Source organism: Leptodactylus fuscus, chromosome 8 (genome assembly GCF_031893055.1).
Source record: "Leptodactylus fuscus isolate aLepFus1 chromosome 8, aLepFus1.hap2, whole genome shotgun sequence".
NCBI classification, from domain to species: Eukaryota; Metazoa; Chordata; class Amphibia; order Anura; family Leptodactylidae; genus Leptodactylus; species Leptodactylus fuscus.
In genome coordinates, this window is record NC_134272.1 from 74,413,915 (window position 1) to 74,430,647 (window position 16,733).

At 44.7% G+C, this 16,733-nt stretch overlaps 1 protein-coding gene across 1 annotated transcript in view; it reads left to right on the forward strand.

Moving 5' to 3' along the window:
- TTC21B (tetratricopeptide repeat domain 21B) overlaps positions 1-16,733 on the forward strand; it is a 40,278-nt gene that overhangs the window by 17,528 nt on the left and 6,017 nt on the right. The window contains exons 13-26 of the mRNA XM_075284222.1: positions 305-462; positions 1,078-1,302; positions 1,785-2,023; positions 3,642-3,714; positions 4,382-4,492; positions 4,569-4,707; positions 5,685-5,791; positions 6,211-6,399; positions 7,325-7,435; positions 8,504-8,585; positions 11,116-11,266; positions 13,230-13,391; positions 13,877-14,072; positions 14,177-14,401. Coding sequence (XP_075140323.1) covers positions 305-462; positions 1,078-1,302; positions 1,785-2,023; positions 3,642-3,714; positions 4,382-4,492; positions 4,569-4,707; positions 5,685-5,791; positions 6,211-6,399; positions 7,325-7,435; positions 8,504-8,585; positions 11,116-11,266; positions 13,230-13,391; positions 13,877-14,072; positions 14,177-14,401 — 2,168 coding nt within the window. The remainder of the gene's footprint in view (positions 1-304; positions 463-1,077; positions 1,303-1,784; positions 2,024-3,641; positions 3,715-4,381; positions 4,493-4,568; positions 4,708-5,684; positions 5,792-6,210; positions 6,400-7,324; positions 7,436-8,503; positions 8,586-11,115; positions 11,267-13,229; positions 13,392-13,876; positions 14,073-14,176; positions 14,402-16,733) is intronic.

Sequence of the window (16,733 nt, forward strand, 5' to 3'; positions counted from 1 at the left end):
GAGGGAGGATTGTCCTTTTTATCAGAAATTGTCGCAGTTAGGATTTTGCTTATCGTTTTTCATCAATGGGTTTTTCAGAACCTTCACTGTATGTGTTTAGGATTAGCTATCCATGTCACAGCAGTGGGGCCGTGCCTGGTATTGCAGCTCAGTCCCATTCATTTGTGATGGAGCTGCAGTACTGTGCAAAACCACTACAAAATGTATGGCGCTGTACCCCTTCAGGCAGCTGATTGGTGGCAGAGGAGACAGCGGCCGTTTTTCCGGCTGTCCCGTGTCTAATATTTCTCTCTCTTTTCTATAGGTGATGTTGACGCCGCTCAGAGCAGCCTACAGCACTGCCTGGAACATAACCCGTCATATGCCGATGCTCATCTTCTGATGGCTCAAGTTTACTTCTACCAAGACAACCTAAAGCTCTGTTCTCACTCCTTAGAGTTGTGCTTGAGTTATAGCTTTGAGGTGAGAATATGCGATAAAAACTTTCGTATAAATACTCAATTAAAAAAGACCTTAAAGGGGTTGGACCAAAGTTGCAAATGATCACCTGTCTACTGGGACTACTGGACCTATCCGAGCACTGTCCCTTAGAGATTACCGGAGCCGCAACTCGCCTGCCTGCTGTCTATCTGTATAGTCATACATTTTTGGATTGGTTCTCTTTCTGATCAGTTGATTGTTTGGGACAGAGACACGTCTTGGCATCCATGTAGTGTTACGTGCTGGGCATTGAAATGCCAAACTCCATGAGAGGAAGGAAACCCCCCTAAATGGGGGCACCTTCTTTCCCCCCATGAAGTCCTAACACATAAGGCATGTTTAACATTGGGGTTCTCCTATAGTCGGAGCTTGTACATTGTCGTTCATCTACGTAGCCATTGAGGATTCATTACTCTGTTATGTCCGGTCACACATATATATATACTGAGTACCGAGTTTTTCAGCAGAAAAAGCCCCCCTCGGCTTATACTCGAGTCAATAAGTTTTCCCAGTTTTTTGTGGTAAAATTAGGGGCCTCGGCTTATATTCGGGTCGGCTTATACTCGAGTATATACGGTAGATGTTTCTTCTTCACAGATACGTGAATATCCATTGTACAATCTGCTCAAAGCCCAGACCAAGAAACGAATGGGAGAAATACAGGAGGCCATTAAAACACTACAGATGGCCATGAACTTACCTGGAATGAAAAAAGGGGGATCCGCTGCAAAATCAAAAGGAAGGAAAGTAGAAGTCAGTGCAAGTGACAGGGTGTCCATCTTCCTGGAGCTTGTGGAGTGTCATCGTATGAATGGAGAGCAGGTAATGGAGGGATATATCTTCTTATACTTGTCTGTGTTGTCACGGATGAAACAAAATACAAATCTTAAGGTTTGTGGGCAGATGAGTCTGACCAGCTAATGTGTTTGGGGATGTCTTGGCTCTTCCCTAAGAACATGCCCAATTCTTTTGTTCTCAGGGAAGATAAGGTGCGGCCAGAGGTGTCTGGCCTATTCCACTCACCCCATTGAAAATATACATACAGGTGATCCTGTGGTCATGTTTATGGGGCGCGGGAAGTGTCCATTTGCAGCTCTGTTCTTCCCATGAAGAGCTAGAGAATTGGCAGTCCAAGAATTGACATTTGGTAACCGGACCAATATGTATTGTATAAAATAATTTTATGTCCCACATTTTCCTCTTAGAAATGACTCGTTTGAGTATTTCCCTCCCGTCTAGAATGCAGGAGTCCTGCACATGACTGATACTAAAGCTTCATCCCTATAACCTTCCTCCATGTACAGCACGAAGCCGCTAAAGTCTTACAAGATGCTATCAATGAATTTTCGGGGACACCAGAGGAGCTGCGCCTCATGATAGCGAACTCTGAGATGGCTCTGATGCACGGCAACGTGGAACAAGCTCTATCCATGCTCAGGAACGTTTCTCCAGAACAGCCTTACTTTGTCCAGACCAAGGAGAAAATGGCGGCCATCTATCTCCAGCACAGGAAAGATAAGAAGCTCTACATCAGCTGCTACAGGTGAAGTACAGGAGATGTTCACCAAGTGTCTCTCTTACCGGGGTCCTCCAGATATTAAAGGGTTTGCGAGTTGTGGATCATCAGCAAGGCATAAGTTGCAACCGTGGGCAAACCCCTTTAATGTCTAGAGGACCAATATAGATAATGGTTTGCTGACACATACATGTTGGGAGAATGCCGAGGGTCCAACTGCTGGGTCACCCACTGATCACCCATCCTCTACATCCACTTTTTGGGAACTGCGGGGGATGTCGGAGCTCCACAAAAGTATGTGGAGTGGTAGCGTCATCATTGGGGCTCCCCGCAGTTTCGTGGATAGGGCATAAGATGCTTTCATTGGAAGAATCCTTAAAGTGATCCTATCATTGGATACCCTTTTTTTTCTCCCTAACACATAGGAATAGCCTTAAGAAAGGCTATTCTTCTCCTACCTTTAGATGTCTTTCCTGCGCCATCATGGTTTTCTTTGGTATGCAAATGAGTTCTCTCGCAGCACTGGGGGCATCTTCAATGCTGCGAGCGAAATCTCCAGCGACGCCTCCATCTTCTTCAGAAATGTCCTCTCCCTGTGTCTTCATCTTCTAGGCCTTGGGCAGAGCCGACTGCGCATGCCCAGGCCACAAGAAAATGGCCGCTTACACCAGCTTACTGTGTAAGCGGCCATATTCTTGTGGCCTGGGCATGCGCAGGACAGAAGAAGACAAAGGGAGTCGATGTTCCAGAAGAAGATGGAGGCGTCGCTGGAGAGTTCTCTCGCAGCATTGGGGACGCCCTCAGTGCTGTTTGAAGGCTGGGGCCAGCCCCAGTGCTGCAAGAGAACTCACTTGCATGCCAAATAAAACGGATTTCTACCGAACGGCGACGCAGAGAAGACATCTAAAGGTAGGAGAATAGTCTTTCTTAAGGCTATTCCTACGTGTTAGTTAGAAAAAAAGATATCCAATGATAAGGTCCCTTTAAATCAATCTTTATGTTCTAAGTATTTGTGAAATGGTTTCTCATGACCCTCGCTATAGTAATAATGATCCATAGAAATTATATCAGTGCTCACCCTGCTGCTTTCAGAGTACTAGAAAGATTTTTTTAGTGGGAGATTTTTTTATTTTTTTTTTACGGGAGATGTAGTCAGCTTTTGTGTCATGTGATTTTCAGTCATTTGCTTCCAGAGTCCAATGCTGGAGATGTAGCAATGTCAATGTAGAAAATTCCGGGCAAAGAAGACTTATGATGGATGAGTACAGTGTGTAATTGAATGCAGATGGCGCCCTCTACTGGTGGCTGAAGGCTGTCATAATTTTCTAACGTAAAGGGGCTTTTCAGGACTACAATATTCATGGTATTAAAGTTTTGCACCTCTTGCACCCGAGCTGTTGTGTGTTGCAGTAGCAGGCATGGTGTCATACATACAGTGAGCTGTAGACCACGAATAATGTAATCTCAGGAAACCTCTACACCTCTGTGTTTATGTAATGATTGCAAGCTGTATGTTATAGAAACGGAGCTCCTGTTGTTTTCTGATCACGTTTCATTTCCCCATGTCCTCACCAATCTTTGCATAATTTAGTCACAGATATTAATTACAATAGGTATATTCTTATATTATATTTTCACTATTTAGAGATCTGGTGGAGAAGGTGCCTGGCTCTCATACATTGCTCCTGCTAGGAGACGCTTATATGAGTATTCAGGAGGTAAGTTCTATGTCTGATGCGCTGATTCCATCTTGTCTGAGTGTCTACAGTTTCTTTTCTTGGCTGAGTATCCTCCCAAGCTAAATGGTTCTTCTGAACTCTGAACTGCCCCTCCTTGGGATCTCTTGCCCCTCCTCCCAGAGAGCTGATCTTTCACTAAAGGTCTCCTATTGTGCCCCTCTGTGGAGCTTGCACCCTGGTTTAGTCCAGAGAGCCTTGCAAACTACTTAACCCCCTTGCAATTATCACTCTCTACTGGATGACTAGGTTGTCTAGATTTTGGATTGAGCTCTTTCTTTGCCCATTCTCAGGGCTAAGGGGCTCTCCAGCCCCCTCACCCTTCTCCGAAAGCTAGGTCATATAGAACCATAGCAGCTTGATGGAAGTAGACATCTATCTCAATGTTATTCACTTTGCTGGTCAGTGGTTCTGATAACTCGACAGTATATGTTCCGGAAGTTTTCTGGGTTAGTCTGGTAATGGGTATAGCAGTGCTGACTGTATTTCTTTACTGACTGTACGGCTGTGACAAGCGACATGTGGGTCGTAAATCTGTTGCAGGTTTACCAACAAGCTCTATCTTTTCTGCAATGCTTGTGTCTGTTTCCTTGTCATACTATATCATTTTCGATACATGTTTTACGGATGAGAATTTTTTCTTTAATAGCCTGAAAAAGCCATTGAGGTATATGAACAGGCTCTGAAGAAGAATCCGAAAGATGGAGCCCTGGCGAGTAAGATTGGGAAAGCCTTGATCAAGACTCACAACTACTCCAAGGTAAGTGTCTGTTGCTGCTTTGTCCCCTCCCCGTGGGCAGTATGGGGTAATAACGCTCCTGGTTTATTTTTACTAGGCGATCAGCTACTATGAAACTGCCCTGAAAAGCGCCCACCAGAACTTCCTCCACCATGACCTGGCCGAGCTCTTACTTAAGTTGAAGCAATATGAAAAAGCAGAAAAGGTCCTTCAGCAGGCCCTGGATCATGAGACAGGTATGAAGAGCAATGTAGAGACCGGCATCCAAAACAGTGACCAACTACATACATCTGCTATAATGCCCTGACCGGCATCTGAGTACGAAACCTACCTCACGGTCAGGGGGAGACAAAACACAGTATTTAGATGCCTGTATGAGAGCGACTGCAATATACAGCACCCCAATAAGGTGAGAACAAGACAAGCACAACTCACAGTGCCCTATAAAGGTAAGTTCACACAGTGGATTTTGATGCGGGACCCGCCATGCAAACTTTGCATTGGATTCTGCCGCAAAAATTCTGCTGTGTGAGCTGACTCTAAGGCCCCATGAACATGACCAAGCGTGCTGCCGCTGTGGGGTCGAGATAGCAGTGGAGTGCAGTCAGATAACACTTGAAGTGATATCCCAATGTCATCCAAGTGCATTCCGTGATAAAGTCGCGTCTATGGGGGCTTCTTATCTGATCCGTTCCAGTGACATGGAGCGGGATAGGACCTGCTCTCTGATCAAACATGTCCTCAGAACAGACTGTGCTGCACTTGGATGGCATTCAGATATCAATTCAAGTGTCATCCGATTGCATCCTGCACCAAACTCGTCCCCTCTTCAGAAGCACACTCGGTCATGCGGATGGGTCCTGATAGTAGCGGTCACATATGCTCCTATAACATTGATCGCCTCAGTGCCCTATAATAGTAACAAAGTGACAGCCATAGATATCAACTGTAACAGAAACATTAAATGGGCTTTCCAGGACTTTATTATTGATGACCTGGCCCAATGTCCAGGACCACCACTGATCAGCTGATTGCAGGGCTCACAGTGTACTGGCCAGGGTGCCCTATAGCAGTGACTATATAGAGGCGAACATCAGAGCAGGAGATACATTGCAGAAAATATTCCTGGTGAAGGATCCTAACATGATGTGAACAGGGCCTAGTATGATGTTATGATACGTCATTGTCTATTACTTTTGTTTTTATTCTTTAGTAAATGAATTATCACCGCTTATGGATGACAGCCGCTATCTGGTCCTTCTCGCTAAAACTTACAGTAAGATGGAGAAGACAGAAGAAGCCATTGTTTCTTTACAGAGGGTAATCTTGAGATTGTCATTACGTTCTGTGTGGCCTCAGCCTGAATGAGTATTCCAAGACTTAGCATAGGTCATTAATATCATATTGATGGTGGTCCAGGACCCCGTCATTGTTTATCGGGCACTGCTCCGTACATTTCATGGTGGCTGGCCATTCACTTGAATAGGACAAAGCAGTAGTGAACTGTAATACCAAGCATGTCCGCTACTATCAATACCGGGCTGTACCTGCTAAACAGTGAACGTTCACTGGGTTGCCACAGCTGATTTGCGAAGGTGCTCGGAGTCAGACTCTCACCCATCTTACATGGATGACCCCTCTAAGGATTGACTATACGTTTTTTTAGCTTTCGGAGAACCCCTTTGACAGACATTTGTGAAATATTCTGATTTATCACATATACCTGTCACCTTTGCCAGGCCCGGGAGATACAGGCCAGGGTGCTGAAGAGAGCTCAGCTTGAGCAGCCAGACGTGGTTCCTTCCCAAAAGTCTCTGGCAGCAGAAATCTCCTCAGAAATTGCCAGACATGCCGCAGTCCAGCGAGACTACGAGAAGGCCATCAAATTTTATAAGGAAGCGCTTGTCTACTGCGAAACAGACAATAAGGTAAGAAGTGTCTCTTCTCTGTGCGATGGCTGTTCTGTTTTCTGGAGGATTCTATTGACTTGTGTTACCAGAGGGTGTGAAAATAGAGGAGCAGCCGCCATTAGGCCCAGGAGGCGATGGCTTCATACAGACACTTTCTAGGCCTTCATTCATGACTTGCCTGCAGCTATAGGAAGCTTCTGGCGTATCAAAAGGAGTAGGCAAAAGTTTCCATTACTCATACTTCATAAAGCTACAGCAGAGACTGTGTAGATACAGAAGCGTCCCAGGATCCGCCATTGCAGTGTCACACATAGAAGATAGACTTGGATCTGTGTCGTGTTGTGCAGTTTTGGCTCCGGCCATATGTCGTACTGAGTGTATGTTGATTTCATTTGTTCTTCTGTCATCGGATCAGAAGATCGGGCTACACATGATCTGTCAAATGACAGATAACAGGTCAAACATGGTGGCTCAGTGGTTAGCACTGTTGCCTTGCAGTGCTGGAGTCCTGGGTTCGAATCCCATATCCCATAATCGATACTCCCATTTTACAAAGACATACTGAAAAAAATGTACATTGTGATCCCTATACGGGGCTCACAATCTACCTTAAAAAAAAATGACGGATAACAGATCCCAAGGAACACCATTGACTCTAATAGGGTCTATTGGATATCCATTGTTGTCGCAGTCACATTGCCAGACACAAAAAAAAGTCATGGTTGCACACCTTTATCATTCGTAATTCTTGACTTGAATGAAGCCTCCGGCGTAGATGTGAACATAGCCTTGTCCATTACTAAGTGAATAGGAATTTTCCTTGATGTGGATTTCTACACGAACATGAATAGTTGAGGCTTCCATTGTGTGCCACGTAGTTATAGTCCTGGGTATTTGTATGGCGGGGCATTTACAGACCATTTGTATGTTACTATGTCTGTAGGTTATAATGGAGCTGGCCAATCTATATCTGGCACAAGATGACGTGGACTCCTGCCAGCAGCAATGCGCCCTTCTACTGAAGAATGAGCGGCCCAATGAAGCAGCTACTATGGTAAGTCCGGCGTCATTTACACACATATACACCACGTCATAAGAGATTGTTAGACAGTGACCGACAATGTCTGCAAAGCGCTGCAGACTGTTGGCGCTATTTAAGTAAACAAAGTAAATAAATGTCTGTAGCGTTGCGGCTGCACAATCCTCTCCTGAGACCATTAGGGGTGTAGACAATGACCAGACTTGTGCTAGACCTGGATGCCATTCAATACTATTTGTAGCCTTGTATATCTGGCTGCTTTATGGTTAGTTATTAGTGTGTCGCACGTCACTATCTGCCGAGTGCTGGCCACAATGACGTACAGCCAACTCTGATTGTATCGAAGTCAATGTACCTGAACAGCTGCAGAACCTCGAAGCGCCGATGCCAGCACGTGCCTATGGCAATAGTCTAAGTATTCTGATATGTGTAATGTGAAGCATCATTGCCATAGTTTGTGAGTGTGGAGAACACGCCTGAGTACACGCCAAGTAAACAAATGGAGGACTAAGCGAGCTAGGAGGGCGCGAGGCAGGGATGTGACGTATCATTTCATTATTCATAGGAATTTGAGCCGAGCCTCTGTGTACTGACGTGATGTCATTCTGTCCTGAGATTTCTCAGCGTTACCGGCACTCGCTTGTTTTTGTTATTTTGTGCATTGGACTTGGCGGTGGCTCATGTCACAATCTGCTGCTAGAAAACAGAATTAACTAAAGTTTTCCATTTGGTAAATTTGAGGCATTGAAAGAGATGAAAGGGGCTTAAAAACCTGGAGAAAGTGAATAAGACTGATAGAACCGTCATAGGCGCCATCAGTCATCTACATGTCATGGAAAAGGGGGCACAAAGTAGTCACTTGGGGTACGTTATGCTGTGTTTGGATAGCAATGGGCTTTTACTACAGATCTAAAAATGGGGATAACAGCTTTTAATAATTAAACTTCTATATAATAACCATTAAATATTACGACATATTCTAGAACTTTCTTCCTCAATGATCGTCACACACCTTCTTAGTCATGGCCGATATTTTATTTCCTTGTCTTATAATTGGATTTTCTGTCTCTGTAATCCACGCAGATGATGGCTGACCTGATGTTCAGGAAGCAGGACTATGAGCAGGCTGTATTTCACTTTCAGCAACTGTTGGAACGAAAGCCAGGTAAGCACCGCTGTGGTGTCGTATCTGTGTGTCAGATCACGCCCATACAAATATATTACTTACTAGAGATGAGTGAGTAGTATTCGATTGGGTAGGTATTCGATAGAATACTACGGTATTCGAAATACTCGTACTCGATCGAATACTACTCGCTATTTGCAGTAGGAACACCAAAATTTTGCAACACAAGGCATTTGCAGTAAAGATTCGATTGAGAACCAGCGTTGATTGGCCGAATGCTATACAGTGTATAACATTCGGCCAATCAACACTAGTTTTGCAGGACGAGTAAGGGGCCGGTTCACATTAGTGCTTGCCTCCCGTCCGGAAGGAGTCTGCAGGAGGACACCCCCCCCCACCCTCCCCTGAATGGAATATCAGCGCAACTGCAAGCACTGGACAGTTAAGCACATGGACCCAATAGCATATAATGGGCTCTGTGTGTTTGCAGTGCACTGCCCACACGATTCATGCAGGTAGTGCGTGGCAAGCACACAGAGCCCATTATATGCTATGGGGTCCATGTGCTTAACTGTCCAGCGCTTGCAGTTGCGCTGATATTCCGTTCGGGGGGTCCTCCTGCGGACTCCGTCCGGGCGGAAGGCAAGCGCTAATGTAAACCGGCCCATAGTCTATGGGGTCCGTGCGCTTTAACTGCACAGTGCTCCTCCTAAACACTCTCTTCCTGCTACTTGTGGACTTGGTGACCCTCCTTAGTCGAATAGTGGTCTCCCCTGAAAAGAGCATTTTTCCCCATAGACTATAATAGGATTCGATATTCCATCGAGTAGTCAAATATTGAGAGTCTACTCGAAACGAATCTCGAATATGTCACTACTCGCTCATCTCTCTTACTTACACTACGATTGTGCAGAATCTGAGTTGACCTCCAGGTCAAGGCTTCCATTTCTTCTACCTCTACTTACCGTTCTGACATTGGAAATGGGAAGAAACTACTGCCTGAGTCAACCGTACTACACCAGAAATGTGAGGGTACATGGTAAATACTGCCCCAAAAATCTCCATAGTTCTTGTTAGCGGAAGCGAGAGCATAACTGCAAATGGTAGAAGGAATCCATGTAATCCCAGTGCCATTTAGGACAATCTTATGTCACATCCTAAGTACCGCCCACTTGTTCAAAATCTACCGTGTGTCCAATGAGACTAGAACTTATTACTGAAACTTCCCTGAACTATTTCGAGGAAATCCTGGCTAGTAAGAATAGAAAGCTAAAATCCCATTTAGACAGTTGGACTTCATGGCTAACGCATTTTCCCTCATGGGACACAATATGCTAACACTATAATTGGCATTTTACCTCCCCTACCTCTTTATTTCTCTCCCATTTCCTGTTGAGCCTATACTATAGTCACTTTTGGATACAAGGGTGAACCATCTGGAATTTTCATGTCTTTCATTTGTGTGGGCCAATTTCCCTTCCCTGTTTCTTTGTCACCATTATAGTCTTTCAGACTGCTTTGTATCCATGTTTAACCACAACACTTCCTTGTTGGACAGACATACTACCCTAACCCTGACACTTGTTATTATGTGGTTAAGGTTGGGTTCACACCTGCGCACGGTCTCCGCTTTGTGGGTTTCCGCCTTCTGCCGGAGAAACTGGACAGAAGACAGAAATCCAGCAGTGTCCACCCGTGAGCGTCTCCTGCTATCCACAGCGAAGCGTTTTTTTTTGTTTGTTTTTTTTAACCGGACACAAAGTCCTGCATGTCCGACTTTGTGTCTGGTTAAAAAAAACTGTTTAATTGCGGAGAGGCAGAAGGCGCTCAAGTGAATGGGTTTGAAAACTGACTGCCGGTTTCCGTCTCCTGTCCAGTTTCTCAGGCAGAAGACGGAAACCAGCAAAGTGGAGACCGGGCGCAAGTGTGAACCCGCCTTTAGTGACATCTATTGTATTGTGTGAAAACCGCTCTTGTGTTTTAAACTTGTTTCTCTCAAAATTCTATAAAAATTTATATTGGGAAAAAAAAAAAAACTTCTGTGAGTAAATATAGTTGTCACCTACTTGTTCTAGCACCCCCTGACTTTTTTTTTTTTTTTTTTGACTTCCTCTTAAAATATCCACTTAGGTCAGTGTTGGTGAGAAGAAGTCGCTTCTAGTCTGCTAATTTGGAGCTCCAATGTCTCCGGCACGGTCTGGTCCTGCTGCTCCCTTGTTTGCTTCTAGAAGTTCCCTCCACACATGGCCCCTGAGGCCGGCTGGTAGCCTCAGCAAAAGGCACGGGATGTCACTACCTGTGATGTCCCCAGGCCCTTTCCTGAGGCCACTGATTGCAGCCGGGACACGGGACGTCACAGCCGGCAAGGACTTCGGGCAAAGAAGATAGGCAAGCAGCAGGACCAGAGCATTGAGGTCAGGTCACTATGTTTTTTTGTTTTTGTTTTTTTCACCTCCCCTGGCCTCATTTTAAAAAAATAAAAAGTAGCCAATCTCTTTAACTCCTTATGAATATTGTAACACCTAATATTTAACCCCTTACAGTTTATCCATTCTTTCTTCCATTGCAGATAATTACGCTACTCTTACTCGCTTAATCGACCTTATGAGAAGAGCCGGAAAACTTGAAGAAATACCAAAGTTTCTTGATATGGCAGAGAAACATTCGTCCAGAGCAAAACTGGAACCTGGGTTTCATTATTGCAAAGGATTATATCTGTGGTACGTTCTGTTCTACTTCTTGTTGCTGTGCAAGATGTAGACACAAGATTGTTTTGCAAGTGTGAGAGTGTAATGGTACGGGTTACTGCGTAATTGTCATGTACTTGGCACAAGACAATAAAATATATCACCAAATATATCATACAACACAAAATATATTACATAGAATAATAAAATGTCTTGCACAAGATAATAAAATATATCACAGAAGACAATAAAATATATTACACGAGGCAATAAAATGCGTAATAATAACAATACAATGTTTGGTACGCTAGCCTTCTGGCTTACCCCCTCCCATTTTTCCTTTTGGGCTCTTTCCACCTTGTCCTCCTTCAATGAGCCAACCCGCCCCTTAGCTCCATGTTTTATACATGCACCCACTGCAATAGAAAGTTTCCATGCCGTTCGTCTGAGCCCATCTGTTCTGTCTTCTGCCTAAGCCAGCTCAGGACCCTCCCGGCCCCTCTCTGGCGGATCCTCCTCCAGCCTGGGTGGATTCCCTTACAATGTCCATAGGTGACCTTCCCACGGCCCTTCCCTTCTCTCAGGACGAACGGGGCCGGCTTTTTGGCAGAAGCCTAGACAAGCTCCTTTCTGAAGCTACTAGGGAAAAAACTCCCTCCTTCTTCAGAGTCTTTCTAAGTGCCAGCCATCCTCCTCCAGCCGTACTTAGTGCTCAGTGTTTTTGCTCCTTTCGTTGCTCCACCTCTCGCTCTGAGGGCAGTCTTCCTGGGTCTCCTGCTTCAAGAAGCCTTACTTCAAGACCAGACATGTCTGATATTCCTGCACCAAACCCTCCAAGCCTTCGTCTTCCAAAGCCTCCTCTATATGAAGATCATTCCCCATTCATGGTCTTCTCAGGTGGGGGGACAGCTGCTCTACTTCCAGATCTTTCTTGCATTGAGTTCACCTCCCTTCCTCATGAAAGATTTTTTCCATCTACTTTGCCTTCTTCCCACACTAGAGCAGTCACCTTCTCTGTTCTACAATGGCAGGGAGTCATTATTACTGTCCCTGCTTCAGAGCATTTCCAGGGCTTTTATTCCAACCTGTTCACTGTTCCCAAGAAGGACAGCTCCCTTCACTCCATCCTGGACCTAAAGGGGCTCAACGAGTTTGTCTGTGTCCGCAGTTTCCGTATGGCTTTCCTGTTGTTGATGGTGGCATCCATCCATGGAGACCACAAAAACCTGTCGTCCATCGACATTCATGACGCTTACCACCACATTCTCATTGCGCTGTGATCAGCGCTTTCTTCATTTTGTGGTGGGTTTGCATCATTTTCAGTTTGTCCCACTCTCCTTTGGACTGAACTCCACCCTCCTGGTATTTTCCAAGGTCAGGGTGTCCCTCATGGCTATGCTTCACTCCAGATGAGTTGCCATGATCCCATACTTTGGCAACGTCCCCCTCAAAGATGGACAATGTGACTAGTTTATGGATCAACTTGGACTTTCTTTGCCAGTTTGGCTGGCTCGTCAATAAGAAAAGTCCTGTCTCATGCCCTTTTGGCGCATGGGATTCCTGGGCATGATCCTTGATATGCACCAGGATAAGATTCTTCTCCCGGGGTCCAAGATCGTTGTCCTCTGATCTGGCATGTCCCGCCTTCGGAGGAACTCTCAGTGTCTACTTTAGTTCTATATTCGGGTCCTGGGTACGATGGCCTCAAACTCTAATGTTGTCCCTTATTCTCAATTCTACTTAATTCCACTCTGCAATTGGTGATTCTGGTTCACTTGGACAAATCTCTGTCCGCCTCCACTGCCTGATCCTCCTGCTTCCATGGATTCACCAAGAGCTTCTTTGGATGCCTGTTTTGATTGCAGACCTTTGGATGGATTTTACATGAAGATTAAAAGCTATATTTTATTACAATCTGATTATGTGGTTCTGGAGTTTTATACATTGACGTGGGTTATTATTATATATTCAGTACTTGTCCTTTTTCCTCTTGCAGGTACACCGGCGAGCCTAATGACGCTCTTCGACACTTCAATAAAGCTCGCAAGGACAGTGACTGGGGTCAGAACGCCATCTATAACATGATTGAGATCTGCCTGAATCCTGATAATGAGACAGTAGGAGGAGAGGTCTTTGACAATCTGGATGGTGACATGGGGTATGGAAAGGATAATGTGTCAATGTGTAAATCGTAACGTTACAGATCATTTCACAATCTAATGTTACCTGGAGAATTGCCATTTTGTATCGGGTGACTCTGAAAACAACCATCGTGCATGACAGATGAGGAACAGTCGGTCATGTTGTAAGGAGTCGGTCTCCAGAGCACAGTACATTGTAGGGGACGTTATGCTGAACACCACCATACATTTAGATAGTTCCATAGACGCGTAGAAAAAACGCTTTTTCCAAGAAATGGTTCCTCTATCTAAAGGTATGATGGCGCTCAGCATAATGTACCCCCTAATGCACTCCCAAAGTTGCTTCAGAATAATTTTTTTGACAGTACAAGTATTTAGTAAAGCAGATACGTCAGGAGAGGTGACGGATTATCCGTAAGAAAAAGTCTGAACGGCTGCGCAGTACATTACGGAAAGATGCCGACTGTGAAATCCGTGAAACGTTTGGTTATTCTCTTTGTAGGAATTCCACTGAAAAGCAGGAATCGGTGCAGCTCGCTGTAAGGACGGCCGAGAAACTCCTGAAAGAACTAAAACCGCAGACACTGCAGGGTCACATCCAGCTCCGGATCATGGAGAACTATTGTCTAATGGCAACCAAGCAAAAAGCAAATGTAGAGCGAGCTCTGAACACGTTTACTGAAGTGGCAGCCGCCGAGGTGACGTGCTATGGGCTCCTGTCTGTACTACTTCTCAGTCTGGATTTTTTAAAACTATTATTTAGGATTATTTGTCATCTTATACATGTTTTCCTCTCACCCAGAAGGACCACGTGCCCGCTCTTTTGGGTATGGCCACAGCTTACATGATACTGAAGCAAACGCCAAGAGCGAGGAACCAATTGAAAAGAATTTCCAAGATGAATTGGAACCCGACAGACGCAGAGGAGTTTGAGAAGAGTCTATTGCTTCTAGCGGACATTTACATTCAGTCTGGGAAGTACGACATGGCGGGCGAGCTGCTAAAACGCTGCCTCCGTCATAACCGGGTATGTATGAGAAGAGGGGTCAATGGCGCTTGGTTCATATTTTTGGATATGAATGATACTTAAGGAGTTGATGGCACTTAGCTTGTATTTTGGATATGTATGATAGTGTAGGGGTCGATAGCCCTTGGATTCTATTATTCGGTATGTATGATAGGGGAGGACTTTGGGTATGTACGATAGAGGAGGGATCAATGGCACTTGTCTTGTATTTTGGGTATGTATGATACTAGAGAGATTGACGGCACTTGGCTTGACTTTGGGTATGTATGGTAGTTAGAGATGAGCGAGTACTGTTCGGATCAGCCGATCCGAACAGCACGGACGCATTGAAATGAATGGAAGCACCTGGTACTTCCGCTTTGACGCCGGCCGGCCGCTTAACCCCCCGTGTGCCGGCTACGTCCATTCATTTCAATGCGTCCGTGCTGTTCGGATCGGCTGATCCGAACAGTACTCGCTCATCTCTAATGGTAGTGTGATAGTGGAGGGGTCGATGGAACTTGGCTTGTATTTTAGGTATGTATGATAGTGGAGGAGTCGAAGGTGCTTGGCTTGTACTTTGGGCATGTATGATAGTGGAGGGGTCAATGGCACTTGTGTTTCATTTTGGACATGTATGATAGTGGAGGAGTCGGTGGCACTTAGCTTGTATTTTGGATATGTATGATAGTGGAGGGGTCGATAGCACTTGGATTCTATTATTCGGTATGTATGATAGGGGAGGGATCGATGGTACTTGGCTTGCATTTTGGGTATGTATGATAGTGGAGGGGTCAATGGTCCTTGGCTCGTATTTTGGGTTTGCGTGATAGTGGAGGGGTCGATTGCACTTGGCTTGTATTTTAGGTATGTATGATAGTGGAGGGTCGATGGCACTTGGCTTATATTTTGGGTATGTATGACAGTGGAGGGGTTGATGGCACTTGGCTTGTATTTTGGGTATGTATGATAGTGGAGGGGTTGATGGCACTTGGCTTGTATTTTTGGTATGTATGGTAGTCTGATAGTGGAGGGGTTGATGGCACTTGGCTTATATTTTGGGTATGTATGGTAGTGGAGGGGTTGATGGCACTTGGTTTATATTTTGGGTATGTATGATAGTGGAGGGGTTGATGGCACTTGGCTTGTATTTTGGGTATGTATGATAGTGGAGGGGTTGATGGCACTTGGCTTGTATTTTGGGTATGTATGATAGTGGAGGGGTTGATGGCACTTGGCTTGTATTTTGGGTATGTGTGGTAGTGGAGGGGTCGATGGTGCTTAGCTTGTACTTTTGATGCCACACACACTGGATAAATCCTTATTTTATGTAATAGTTGCTGGGGATTGTTAAAATGCATTTTAAGCAAATTATAAAAACTCAATCCCATATCCATAATTGTAAAAAAAAAATTAGGTTTTCTTATAATTGACTCTAGATATTAAAAAAAAAAAAAAGAGGAGTAGCAAACATTATCAGAAAAAATACTTTCTATCAGGGGGAAGGAGGATCCTCTGAGGGCTTCCAATGTTCCTTTCCAGAAGCAATTACACTGACAATACAGACGGCCAGATTTCTCATTCATACACAGATTTCACTTCCAAAAATACCTCATTGGTATTCACTTTATGTAGTGTTCCATGTTCTTCACGTTAATCCCCTCGAAATATTCTGGGATATTGCAACTGTTCTTGGTCTGCAGTGAAAATGTCAGTGAATAGAGCAGAATAAATTACAGTGGGACCCCGACCCCTGGTCTAAATGCACAGGTTTATCTATCATATGTAGGTACATGTACTTCATTACACAGCTACATATGTGTCCATGTTACCGTAGCATACATTTAAAGGTGTTTTCCCATGAACAGCCATATTTAGATTTCTAGGCATTTTAAAGTTGAAGTTAAAGTTAAACATTGTTGCAAGTTATCTTCTCATACATGCAGTGTCCTCCTGATGACCAGCCATGATGTCCTTATTGTGGTCAGGTTATCTTCTCATACATGTAGTGTCCTCCTGATGACCAGCCATGATGTCCTTATTGTGGTCAGGTTATCTTCTCATACATGTAGTGTCCTCCTGATGACCAGCCATGATGTCCTTATTGTGGTCAGGTTATCTTCTCATACATGTAGTGTCCTCCTGATGACCAGCCATGATGTCCTTATTGTGGTCAGGTTATCTTCTCATACATGTAGTGTCCTCCTGATAACCAGCCATGATGTCCTTATTGTGGTCGGGTTATCTTCTCATACATGTAGTGTCTCCTGATAACCAGCCATGGTGTCCTTATTGTGGTCAGATATTTTCTCATACATGTAATGTCCTCCTGATGACCAGCCATGATGTCCTT